Genomic DNA, 13,335 nt, shown 5'->3' on the forward strand with positions numbered 1-13,335 from the left:
TTTCAGTTCAAACTCATTTCCCTTTTATTAAAGTCCAAGTTACCATTACATGGTTTGGTACTCAATAAAGGAAAACTTGTTCAAATAAGGTAATATGTTATCATCAGTATTTCCAGGTGATTGTTTACAATCAAGTAGCATTATGAATAAATCCTTGAGAAGCCCATCTGTAAGAGAAAACAGGAAGAATTAGCCAGAAAATAAAGGAAAGATAGAAATCTTACTAAAACAGTATTTACTGGGGTGGTCCTCTTTTCCAACCATAAAAGTGCTGGGGAGTTGCCCTTTAAAAATGTTTTTAAAGAAATATGTCATCACAGCTAGGATATATCCTATGTAACAAAGATCTCTGGACTCCTTGGAATTCTACTTGATAAAATAAAATGTAAGGAGGAAATCTTCTATTCTGAATGCCTAATTTTCTCACAGAAATCTTTAGTACACATATTTAAAAAACCTTTCCATGTACTACAAAGATGAGCTAAATGACTTTAGCAAGGTGGTGGTGGTATGGGAGTGGACAAAGATAAAGTTAAGACTCCTGCTCCAGGGATCCCTGGGTGGCGCAGCGGTTTGGCGCCTGCCTTTGGCCCAGGGCGCGATCCTGGAGACCCGGGATGGAGTCCCGTGTCGGGCTCCCGGTGCATGGAGCCTGCTTCTCCCTCTGCCTGTGTTTCTGCCTCTCTCTCTCTCTCTTGCTGTGTGTGACTACCATAAATAAAATTAAAAAAAAAAAAAAAAAAAAAGACTCCTGCTCCAAAGCAACCTTTAACCATGCTCACTGGACCTGTATCTTGTGAGAGATCTGATACCAGCTCCTTCAATAATTTTGGGTGTACTTTTATAAGATAGTTTAGTTCCACTATTTTAAAAATAAATGTCCTCTTACTTTAAGGAAGCAAATCCACTATTTAAGCCTCATTGTTTACTACTGAGAAATGAATATAGCCTTCATAAATGCTTATATAGGACGTGTTATAGTAAGAGCAAGAGACTCTGGAGCAGTGGAGCTGGACTGCCTGGCTTAAAGTGTAGGTTCCAGTACTAGCTATAGGACTTTGGACAAGGTGCCTCAGTTTCTTCATTAATAAAATAGTAAAATGGAGTAATTATAAAAATTAATAACTCCCTCATGGGATGGTTTATGAGGATTAAATGAGTGAATATTTATACAGCATTTAAAACAGTGTCTGACATAGGAAGTTATATATACTATATGTGCTTAAATAAAATGAAAATGAGTTATGCTTATACATTTTCTGTTTTACAAAGGATTTTCTGCACACTCCTCTCTACCTAGATAATCTTGTGACTGGTTCTATTACCTGCCTTCCCACAGAGAATAAGGTATCAAATACGTTTTAATTATCAGTGAATATTTACTTGACTGTTAAATTCTAATATGGGCACACAAAAACAAATGCATCAAATTAATAGAACCCTGTTAAAAAAATAAACAGATGTATAAAAGCATGAGTGGTGAACGGCTTATACACAATGGATTACTTTTAGTTTGGGGGAGGTAAAAGGGCTAGAATTTTATTTTTGAAATATTTTATATAGATTTTTAATTAATGGGGCTTCCTCTTGCTTTTACACCAATAAGAGAACATTGTAACAACTAGAAATAACAATTCTAGCTCCTTAAATTTAGCATCATTGGTGCTCTCTGGATCTTTTATGTTCATAGCCACTAAGGCAGCCATTAAAAGGTCTTACTCTGAGAACACTGAAATGTTATCCATTCCCCACTCCCTGGATTCATTTCCTGTCTTATTCAGTGGAGTGTTGCTTACCCATGGGTTTTACACTTTGTCAAGGCCCAGTTCCTCTGGAGTGGAGATTCCCAGTTCATTTAAAGTTGGTCTAAGTTCCTGGATGACATAGGGGTAGATTTCCTTATGAGGTCCTGCTTTGTCCTGATGGCAAAGAAAATATCTACATTTAGCTCTCTGAAAAGCTGTGTCTATTAAAAAACTGAAATTGAGAATGCTTTTAATCACATATGCAGAGGCTAGTAGCAGAGGATCAAGTCACCTACTTTTTTTAAACTATTATTATTGGGAACCCTGGGTGGCGCAGCGGTTTAGCACCTGCCTTTGGCCCAGGGCAGGATCCTGGAGACCCGGGATCGAATCCCACATTGGGCTCCCGGTGCACGGAGCCTGCTTCTCCCTCTGCCTATGTCTCTGCCTCTCTCTCTCTCTCTCTCTCTCTCTCTGTGTATGACTATCGTAAATAAATTAAAATTTTTAAAAAAATTTAAAAAATTATTATTATTATTCATGAGAGACACAGAGGGCGGCAGAGACACACACAGGCAGAGGGAGAAGCAGGCTCCATGCAGGGAGCCCAATGTGGGACTCGATCCCAGGACCCCAGAATCACGACCTGAGCCAAAGGCAGATGTTAACCACTGAGCCACCCAGGCGCCTCAATTGTATTGTTTTAAATTATAAAATTCTTGTTTAAAATGCAATGTATTTATTTGTTCACTACTGAAAAACCAGGAATCATAATCAAAAGGATAAATATATATCCTCTTATGTTTTCATCTATGTATTTTTTAAAAAATAAAATGGGGTCACACCACAAAGAATCATTTCATTATTTTTTTCAGTTAATAGACTGTGAATTGTTGGGGCAACTGTCAGTTCAGTCAGTAGAGTTTGTGACTCTTGATTACAGGGTCCTGAGTTCAAGCCCCACGTTGAGTGTGGAGCCTATTTAAAATTAAAAAAAGAAAACAGTAATAATATACTATGAATTATATAATGTTAAATGCATTAATTATCATAACATTAATAGATAACCTCTTTCAGGAAGTCCCATCATCTTAAGAAACCACTAACATTTAACTTCATACCACAGATAGCACAAAGAATCTTTGTACATCCTTAATTATTTCCTTAAGATAAATTCTCAAGTGGAATTGCCAAACAAGACAGTATCAAGCACAACTTTTTTTTTTATGTATGTATGTATGTATGTATGTATGTATGTATTCATTCATGAGAGACACAAAGAGAGAGAGGGGGAGAGAGAGAGGCAGAGACACAGGCACAGGGAGAAGCAGGCTCCATGCAGGGAGCTGACATGGGACTTGATCCCAGGTCTCCAGGATCAGGCCCCGGGCTGAAGGCAGCGCTAAACCGCTAGGGCACCCAGGCTGCCCCAAGCACAACTTTTTAAAAAAAGATTTTATTTATTTGTTTATTAAAGAGAGAGAGCATGCACATGAGCAGGGGGAGTGGCAGAGGGAGAGGGAGAGCAGATTCCCCGCTGAGCAGGGAACTTGACTAAGGGGCTTGATCCCAGGACCCTGAGAGTATGACCTGAGTTGAAGGCAGAAGCTTAACCAATGGAGCCACCCAGGTGCCCCTCAAGCACAATTTTTTAAAGACCTTGCATAAATTGTGCAAAACTGCCCTCCAAAAAGATTGTAATTGCAATGTACATTTCCTATAGCTTTAAGAACTGATTTTAGGTATTTTAACAAATTCAGAAACACAGAATATGCTGATACCTACCAACAGCCCACCCACATTGGAACTTTTTTTTTTCCCGGAACAACTTTAGCAATGTTATTTCACTGACCTTAACAACCTCTAGGATGCGAACTGCACTAGCAAAATCATTTAACCGTCTGCATGCCCGTAAAGCAGCATCAATGATTTTGGGTTCTGGAACCAGATCATAGCCAACAAGTGTGTTCATCCCTGTCAAATTAAAAAGAGGAGCCATATCAACCTGGAATATCTTCATATAAACTATATTTCAATTATCTATATGTTTATTAAATAATAAACGTGATCTTGTCTGTTTGGATCTCTATTCTCCTATCTAGAAAATAAGAGAACCTACCTTTAACAAATTCTAGATAGTAAGAGCATAGTTGATCCTCCACAATGAACTAGTAGAAGGAACTATGCAGTAGCATGCAGACTGAAGATTAAAAAACAACAATAAAAAACCCCAAGCATTTTCTTAAATGCTAATACAATTTTCGTAATAATTAGCTGGCTTCTTTTCAAACAAGAGGGTCATTTTCAAGTCGTATCCTTAAATCTTATTACAATGAATATACTTTAGTTGCTTTAAAATAGCTTTGATTGGGAAATAATCTAAGAACAACCCGAGGAAATGCTTAAGGAGAATTAATGAAGCCCAAATGAGGACATTACAAAGATATAGAGAAGCATTAGTGCACATTCAACCAGAAAATGACTGGGCAGGATTACTTTCAGCTCTGCACAAAATGATACATCATAAAACAAGATTCTCTTAACGCAAACACAGAATTACTATTCTTTTCATTACTGCTACTTAAGATTATTCAGTAAGAATTTTCCTGGTTTCAGCAAATTAAGAGTCATTATTACATTACTGCAGATAAATCTGAAGCATGTAGATGTTCTGCTTTTATTTATTTTATTATATGTACAAAAAGCACAGTGACTACAATACTAGAATATAGTCACAGAAACTGAACTCTTGGTCTGTGGCAAATTACCATACACTTAAAAATAGTTATCTATTTGGCTATTAGACTAATTATCATTAATGTTACTGACTCATGTTCAATACAAATCTGCAAATTAGGAAAAACAATTTTTATGTTACTTAGAACACTAATTCAGGGCAAAACAAATAACAATTCAGAATAAAAATCACAAAAAACCCAAACTATTACCAAGAGTAGGGAGATAACCCAATGACTACTTGCTTAAATCATCTAAAAGGCACAAAACTGTTAACTCTTGCTCATATTGATCTACCATTACAGCAGTGGTTTTCAATCAGGGGTGATTTTGTCTCCCAGCAGACATTTTTGGTTGTCACACCAGGGTGGGGGTTGGTGGTTGGCACCTAGTAGGTTGAAGCCAAAGATGCTGCTAAACATCCTATAATGCAAAGGACAGCCCCACAACAAAGAACTATCGGGCCCAAAAAGTAAATTGTGCCTGCTTTAAAACTCTGCTTTACAAGAAACACTATGGAGGCTATAAACTTTCCCAACTGCAAGTTGCGTGACAATACCCAGTTTACATGAGGCATATTTTCAAAATAGCTGCTTTCAACAGAGTAGTGAAAGACTACAAAGTAGTTCCCAATTTTATGCCAAGTAGGCAAATAAGCCTATGTTCCACTTACCTTTACGCAATTCCCAGGCATCAATATCTGGCTTGTTGAAGTATGTCACCCAGCGAGCATCAAACTCCTCATCTGTCTCGTGTGACCCGTGGGAGTAGCAGCGAACTGATTGGACAGCTATAATAAGAAAGAACAATGACTTCAATGTGCAGAAAGAAATAATACTTGACATATCTTGTCAATATATTAAAGTTTGTTTTTTTTTAAATTGTGTTAAAATATTTACAACATCAAATTTACCATCTGAACCACTTTTAAGTATACAGTTCAGTGGGGTGAAATATATTCAATGCACTAAATTCTGAATCAACTATATTTATCATGGTAGGAAAATTATTCAGCAGGTCAAGTGAAACAAATCTTATGTACCGATGTGAAAAAAATCTTAAAAACTAAGCAAAGAAGGGCAGCCCCGGTGGCGCAGCGGTTTGGCGCCGCCTGCAGCCCAGGGTGTAATCCTGGAGATCCGGGATCGAGTCCCACATCGGGCTCCCTGCATGGAGCCTGCTTCTCCCTGTGCCTCTGTCTCTGTCTCTGCCTCTGTGTGTGTGTGTGTGTGTGTCTCTCATGAATAAATAAATAAAATCTTAAAAAAAAAAAAAAAAACTAAGCAAAGAAAAGCAAGTAGAACAAAGAGTACTATACTACATACATATGTTTACACTTTTGCCCCCTAACATGTAAAGACTAGCTTCAAACTGTTAAAAGTGGTTATCTTTGGAAGGAAAACCTATTTTTTTTTAAAGACTTTATTCATGAGAGACACTGAGAGAGAGAGGTAGAGACACAGAGAGAGAAGCAGGGTCTACGCAGGGACCCCAATGTGGGACTCAATTCCAGGACTCCAGGATCACACCTTGGGCCGAAGGCAGGCACTAAACCACTGAGCTACCCAGGGATCCCCAAGAAAACCTATTTCTTTATATACTTCCACAATGTTTGAATTTTTATGATAAACAGTGTTAATTCCTAGTTTTATTTATTTTTATTTTTATTTTTAAAGATTTTATTTATTTATTCATGAGAGACACACGGAGAGAGAGAGAGGCAAAGACACAGGCAGAGGGAGAAGCAGGCTTCACGCAGGGAGCCCGACTTGGGACTCCATCCTGGGTCTCCAGGATGATGCCCCGGGCCCAAGGAGGCACTAAACCGCTGAGCCACCCAGGCTGCCCTAATTCCTAGCTTTAAAAAATGCTCATTCCAATTCTTAAACAAATGTATATATTTTTGATAAATTAAAAAAAAAATCTGATGCTTTCCTTTAGATTATATTCCAAAATAAATTACATATCCTGGCAAATACCAATTTAAAAACCTGTTTTATCAAACTATAGTCCCTTCCCTGCAAAGCTGATAAATCCCCTAAGAGGCAACATGCCCTCTCATTTATACCCAATGAAAAAAACGGTTCTACATGATATTTAAGAAGTTTTTTTTTTTTGATATTTAAGAAGTTTTAAATAGATATATAGATCACACACACACACACAGGACACAGTGGGGAAAATACAGTCTCTTTAATAAATGGTGTTGGGAAAACTGGACAACTACATGCAAAAGAATGAAGTAGGACCACTTTCTTACACTATACACAAAAATGAACTCAAACGGATTAAAGACTTGAATGTAAAACTAGAGGCATAAAATTCCTAGAGGAAAACATAGGCAGTAAGCTCTTGGACATCAATCTGAGCAATATATTTTTGGATCTGTCTCCTCGAGGAAGGGCAACAAAAACAAAAATAAACAAATGGGACTACATCAAACTAAAAAGCTTTTGCACAGTGAAAGAAACCATCAACAAAAGGAAAAGGCAACCTACTGAATGGGGGTTGCTATTTGCAAATGATAAAACTGATAAGGGTTTAATATCCAAAATATAGAAAGAACTCACAAAATTCAGTATCAAAAGAGCAATCTAGGTATGCCTGGGTGGCTCAGTGGTTAAGCATCTGCCTTCATCTCAGGGCATGATCCTGGGGTCCTGGGATCGAGTCCCACATCAGGCTCCCTGCATGGAGCCTGCTTCTCCCTCTGCCTATGTCTCTGCCTCTCTCTCTCTCTCTCTGTCTCTCATGAATAAATAAATAAAATCTTAAGAAAAAAAAAAAAAGCAATCCAATTAAAAATGGGCAGAGGACCTGAATAGATACTTCTCCAAAGAAAATATACAGTTGGTCAACAGACACATGAAAAGATGCTCAATATCACTATCAAGGAAATGCAATTCAAAATCACTATGAGATATTACCTTATACTGATCAGAATGGCTATTATCAAAAAGGTAAGAAATAACAAGTGTTGGTGAGAATGTGGAGAAAAGAACACTCATGTACTGTTGGAGGGATTGCAAACTGGTGTACCCACTATGCAATACAGTATGGAGGTTCTTCAAAATATTAAAAATAGAACTTTCATGTGATCCAACAATTTCACTTCTGGATATCTGGGTATTTATCCAAAGAAAACAAAAACAGTAATTCAAAAAGACATATGCACCCCATGTTGTTCACTGCAGCATTATCTACAATAGCCAAGACAAGGAAGCAACGTATGTATCCATAAATAAGATAAGTGGATAAAGAAGATGTGGTATGTACATATACAAATCTTGCCATTTATGACATGGATGGACCTGGAATATTATGGTTAAGTGAAATGAGCCAGACAAAGACAAATACCAAATGGATTTCACTTATATATGGAATCTAAAAAAATAAATCAAAAACAGACTCAGATACAGAGAACAATCCAGTGATTGCCAGAGGGAAGGGAGGGGAGGGTGTAGGCAAATAGGGATTAAAAAAAAATAGAAAAACAGGACACATTTAGAATTCTGCTCCCTACAGGGGGCACTTGGGTGGCTCAGTTGGCTGAGTGTCCAATTCATGATTTTGGCTCAGGTCATGATCTCAGGGATGTGGGACTCAGCCCCAAGTCCCATGCCTTTGAGTCTTGTGCCTCTGTTGGGCTCCAAACTCAGCAAGCAGTCTACTTGAGATTCTCTCCTTCTGCCCTTTCCCCAACTTGTGTTCTCTAATAAATAAATCTGGGATGCCTGGGTGGCCCAGTGGTTGAGTGTCTGCCTTCAGCTCAGGGTGTGATCCTGGAGTTAGGAGGATCAAGTCCCACATCGGGCTCCCTGCATGGAGCCTGCTTCTCCCTCTGCCTGTGTCTCTGCCTCTCTCTCTGTCTCTCATGAATAAATAAATAAAATCTTTAAAAACAAAAAAATAAAGAAATAGGGCAGCCCAGGTGTCTCAGCGGTTTAGTGCTGCCTTTGGCCCAGGGTGTGACCCTGGAGACCTGGTCCCATGCCGGGCTCCCTGTGTGGAACCTGCTTCTCCCTCTGCCTATGTCTCTGCGCCTCTCTGTGTCTCTCATGAATGGATAAATAAAATCTAAAAAAAAAAAAAAAAAAAAAGAAAGGAAGGAAGGAAGGAAGGAAGGAAGGAAGGAAGGAAGGAAGGAAGGAAGGAAGGAAGGAAGAAATCTTTGAGTGCCTGGGTGGCTTATCTGCCTTTTCTGCTCAGGTCATGGTATCAAGGTCCTGGAATTGAGCCCCACATTGGACTCCCTGCTCAGCAGGGAATGTGCTTCTCCTTTTCCCTTTGCTCCTCCCCCACTGCTTGTTCTCTCTCCTGTTCTCATTCTCTCTCAAATAAATAAAATCTTTAAAAAAGGGATCCCTGGGTGGCGCAGCGGTTTGGCGCCTGCCTTTGGCCCAGGGCGCGGTCCTGGAGACCTGGGATCGAATCCCACGTCGGGCTCCCGGTGCATGGAGCCTGCTTCTCCCTCTGCCTGTGTCTCTGCCTCTCTCTCTCTCTCACTGTGTGCCTATCATAAATAAATAAAAGTTTAAAAAAAATTAAAAAAAAAAAATCTTTAAAAAAAAATTAAGGTAAACTTTACCCCCAATGTGGGGTTTCAACGTATGAACCTGAGATCAAGAGTCTTATGTCCATGGGATCCCTGGGTGGCGCAGCGGTTTAGCGCCTGCCTTTGGCCCAGGGCGCGATCCTGGAGACCCGGGATCGAATCCCACATCGGGCTCTCGGTGCATGGAGCCTGCTTCTCCCTCTGCCTATGTCTCTGCCTCTCTCTCTCTCTCTCTCTGTGTGACTATCATAAATAAATAAAAATTAAAAAAAAAAAAAAAAAAAAAAAAGAGTCTTATGTCCAAAGACTGCACCAGCCAAGGGTCCCTATCCTTCATATCCTTAATACAGTAAATGTCAGGAGAAAGATCAGAAAACAGAAAAAGATGAAAGACTGCCAGTTCTGGAGATGGACTGCCACTACTACAACAAGTGAGAAAATTCTCATTTAAATTACTATGTGAGCCCGGAGCAAACTACCTGCCATTAGTCACAGGGGATCATAGCACAAGTTCCAATCTTCCCAGAGACATAAATTACCTCCATTAACCAAACCCAGAATGAAGGAGGACATGTATATGAATGGGCTGGAATTGGCCATACTTTAATTTCTATGGTGAGGAAAAATAATGTATCTCTAGACTTAAATGTATTTGATTAGTGCAAACATTTAAGCAAAAGTACATGAATATTTAATAATACTTACAAGACTAATATTCACATTAATACATCAGAAAGTATAGGTCAGGGCAGCCCCGGTGGCTCAGTGGTTTAGTGCCACCTTCAGCCCGGGATGTGATCCTGGGGATAGAGTACCCATCAGGCTCCCTGCATGGAGCCTGCTTCTTCCTTTGCTTGTATCTCTGCCTCTCTCTCTCATGAATAAATAAATAAAATCTTAAAAAAAAAAAAAGTATAGTTCACAACAACCCTGTAACCCACTTACCAAAAATGTGTAAGCTACTTTTTTCAAAAACTAAAATTATCCTTAGCTTAGAGGAGTGCCTGGTTGGCTCAGTGGGAAGAGCATGTGACTCTTGATCTCAGGGCGGTGAGTTTGAGCCCCATGCTGAGTGTAGATTACTTAAGTAAATAAGTAATTTTATTTATTTTTTTTAAAGATTTATTCATGAGAAACACAGATAGAGGCAGAGACACAAGCAGAGGGAGGAGCAGGGTCCATGTAGGAAGCCGATGTGGGACCTGGTCCCAAGCCAAAGACAGACAACGCAACCGCTGAGCCACCCAGGTGTCCCATAAATAAGTAATATTTAAAAAATTATCCTTAGCTGAATAAAGTTCAAGTATAAAATGTTACAATCTCTTTGGAAGACTGTTTAGTGCTTTCTTATCAAGTTAAACACACACCTACCATACCACCCAATAAATCCACTTCTAAGTGTTTACCCAAGAAAACTGAAATATACGTATTCCTTCCCCAGAGATAATTACATGTATACTTCCTACCACCCAGAAAAGTGTTTCATACCCATTTTCTTTAGCTCTTGCTGGGCATGAATTCAAGAGATGACTAGCAGCTTTGTTCTGTTTTCTAATCAAAGAGAAAGATGATCAGCAACTACAAATCCCAGGCAAGGAGAATGATGGATCACCTTCAATAAGTTGTTCACCTTCCTTGTGGAAGTCCCAAATTATAAGCTGGTTATACTACCAAAAAGCTTTTATGAAACAACTACTTATAATATCAAGCATGCAATGGGAACATACATTTCCCCCCCTTCCAGCATAGCAAAACCAGGGGGTCTCCCACATGGTTTAAATTCTATCACTAACTTCAGTAAGGGGTAGGAGTAGGATCTACTCTCCTAGCTGTGGATATGCCCATATGCTTAACATTTTGATTTTTAGATATATAGTTTATAGACATTCTCTCTCCCCTACCAACCCAACTTATGTACAGCATTTCCAAACAGGTTTGAGGCTTGCAAGGCAAAGTATTTTGAAAGCAATTGCTCATTGCTTTCACACAACCTGAGGGTTCCAGAGTAGGGAAAAAATTACTATCTGAAAACTGGGACATTTCTGCAAACTCTAAAAATCTAGTTCTTTGGGGATCCCTGGTTTGCGCAGCGGTTTGGCGCCTGCCTTTGGCCCAGGGCGCGATCCTGGAGACCCGGGATCGAATCCCACGTCGGGCTCCCGGTGCATGGAGCCTGCTTCTCCCTCTGCCTGTGTCTCTGCCTCTCTCTCTCTATCATAAAAATTTAAAAAAATAATTTAAAAAAAATAAATAAATAAACTGAATGAAGAGAAGCGCATTTCTTAGGTGCCGGAAGGGTCCAGGTATAACACTCAAGAGTCAAGGGAGCCACCTTTTCAGCTCTGGGTTTGAGTTCACACGTCTACATGTGCACGCTCAGGGCTCCATTCCACAGCGCGGCATACATATACCGCCGCCGGGGGCCAAGACCGCAGAGCAGCTACACCGACTGCGAGGACAGCGCTGGGCCACAGGAGTCTCCCCAAACCCCAGAGGGGAGGGAAGGCAAAGTACGAGGCAGGAATCAGCAGCACTCTTCATACTCCAGCCGTCCGCTTCCCGACTCGAAGCGAAAATAACAACAGAAAATAAACAAAAATAAAAAAAAATGAACACATTTCTGAATGATCTTTAAAAATTAAAAAAAAAAAAAAAATTAGTGATAAAGCTGCCCTTACGGGGATCCCTGGGTGGCGCAGCGGTTTGGCGCCTGCCTTTGGCCCAGGGCGCGATCCTGGAGACCCGGGATCGAGTCCCACGTCGGGCTCCCGGTGCATGGAGCCTGCTTCTCCCTCTGCCTGTGTCTCTGCCTCTCTCTCTCTCACTGTGTGCCTATCATAAATAAATAAAAATTAAAAAAAAAAAAAAAAGAAACAAAAATGTTTAAAAAAAAAAAAAAAAAAAAGCTGCCCTTACGTTTGCAGAGCGGTGTTCCCGAGTCTGCGAGGACACCCGATTTGCGAGGGTCGAGCGCCCTACCCTTAGACCTAACGACACTCGGGCTCCCCTCCGGACCTCGGGCAACCCCGCACACGCAGACCCAACCTAAAAAACGGAAGCGCTGGAGCGCGGCACGGCGGTCCCCGCGACGCCGCCGAGGTCTGTGAAGGTGACACGCAGCGCCGGCCCAGGAGGGCCTGATCACCCGCGCGCGCGTCCCCAAGGCAGCCCCGGGTGTCCGTGCCCGGGTGTCCGGAAGGGCCACCTCCGCCCCTACGCGGACCGCGGCGCGCCCCGGGGCTCAATGTCACCTTCGCCCACGCGCTGCAGGCCGGCGGCCGACGGACACTCCCAGTCAGGTGGCCGCGGGGTCGGCGCCGGGGCACGGCCACGGCCACGGCCCGGGACGAGGGCGTCCGCGGCGCGCGGGAGGCAGGTCCGCGGCGGGGCGGCGGCGGCGGCGGCGGCGTCTTCGAGTCCCCCGCGGGCGGCGGCGGCCACCAGGCTCGTCCGCCCGCCCGCGGGGCAGGGGCTAGGCCGCGGGGCGAGCCTGCCCTCGAGTGGCGGCGGGAGCCCAGGTCACCGCAAGGACACGCGGGCGCCGGCGGGGGCGACGGGCGCCTTACCGGCGGCAGGGCCGGGGGCCGGGGCTGGGTACCGGAGGCCTCGGGGGCTGGCTCGGGCGGCGGCGGCGGCGGCGGCTACGGCGCCACGGCGGAGAGCGGCGCCGAGCATGACGGCGATGGCGGCGCGCAGTGCGAGGCTGAGGCGAAGCCGGGTGTGAACTCGCGGGCCGCTCCGGAGCTGGCGGGGGCCGGACTCACGCACGGACGCACGTCGGGCGGAGCGTCAGGCCCCGCCCACTGCGGCGCTCGCGCTTGAGCGGGCTACGGTGGCGCGCTGGGGACAAGCCACCGCGGCACCGCGCGCCGCCGAGCTCCGCCCGGGCTCAGGCTGCGGTCCGCGGGGGGCGAGAACGTCGGGAAGGTCGACGGCGGCCGCGGGACCCTGTCGGGGTTCAAGTCCAGATGGGGGCGCTAAGGGGCTCCTGGGGGCTCAGGCGGTAAAGCATGCGACTCGATCTCAGGGTCGCGAGATCGAGACCAAGGTGGTCTTAGAGATAACTGAAAAAAAAAAAAAAAAAAAAAAAAGGAGATAAGGAGATTTAAATGGGACTGTTAACAATGACAGCAGCCCTAAGTTATAATAAAAGTATCTTCTTTAAAAAAAAAAAAAAAAGTATCTTCTTTGTATGACTTCTCTTCCCCGTGGAGCCTAAAATAAGGAAGTGGGGAAAAACACAACCGCGTACGTGTAAAGAATCTTTTTTTTTTTTAAGATTTTGTTTTATTTATTTAT

General features: G+C 42.7%; 1 protein-coding gene and 1 long non-coding RNA gene across 2 annotated transcripts; both read right to left on the bottom strand.

Annotated features, from left to right (window-relative positions):
* COX5A (cytochrome c oxidase subunit Va) lies at positions 1-12,834 on the bottom strand. Its single transcript, NM_001287091.1, is given in 5 exon segments — positions 1-167; positions 1,797-1,919; positions 3,598-3,719; positions 5,155-5,271; positions 12,603-12,834. Coding segments are annotated over 4 exon segments (462 nt in total). The 5' UTR covers positions 12,712-12,834; the 3' UTR covers positions 1-167; positions 1,797-1,805.
* On the bottom strand, positions 10,192-11,769 carry LOC119866944. The gene is made up of 3 exons (XR_005381886.1): positions 11,715-11,769; positions 11,369-11,599; positions 10,192-10,587 (listed from the first exon to the last, which is right to left on the bottom strand). It is a non-coding gene; the product is annotated as an uncharacterized LOC119866944 (long non-coding RNA).
* Positions 12,835-13,335: the final 501 nt, after the last annotated feature.

The sequence above is a fragment of the Canis lupus genome, chromosome 30 (genome assembly GCF_011100685.1).
Source record: "Canis lupus familiaris isolate Mischka breed German Shepherd chromosome 30, alternate assembly UU_Cfam_GSD_1.0, whole genome shotgun sequence".
Taxonomy (NCBI): domain Eukaryota; kingdom Metazoa; phylum Chordata; class Mammalia; order Carnivora; family Canidae; genus Canis; species Canis lupus.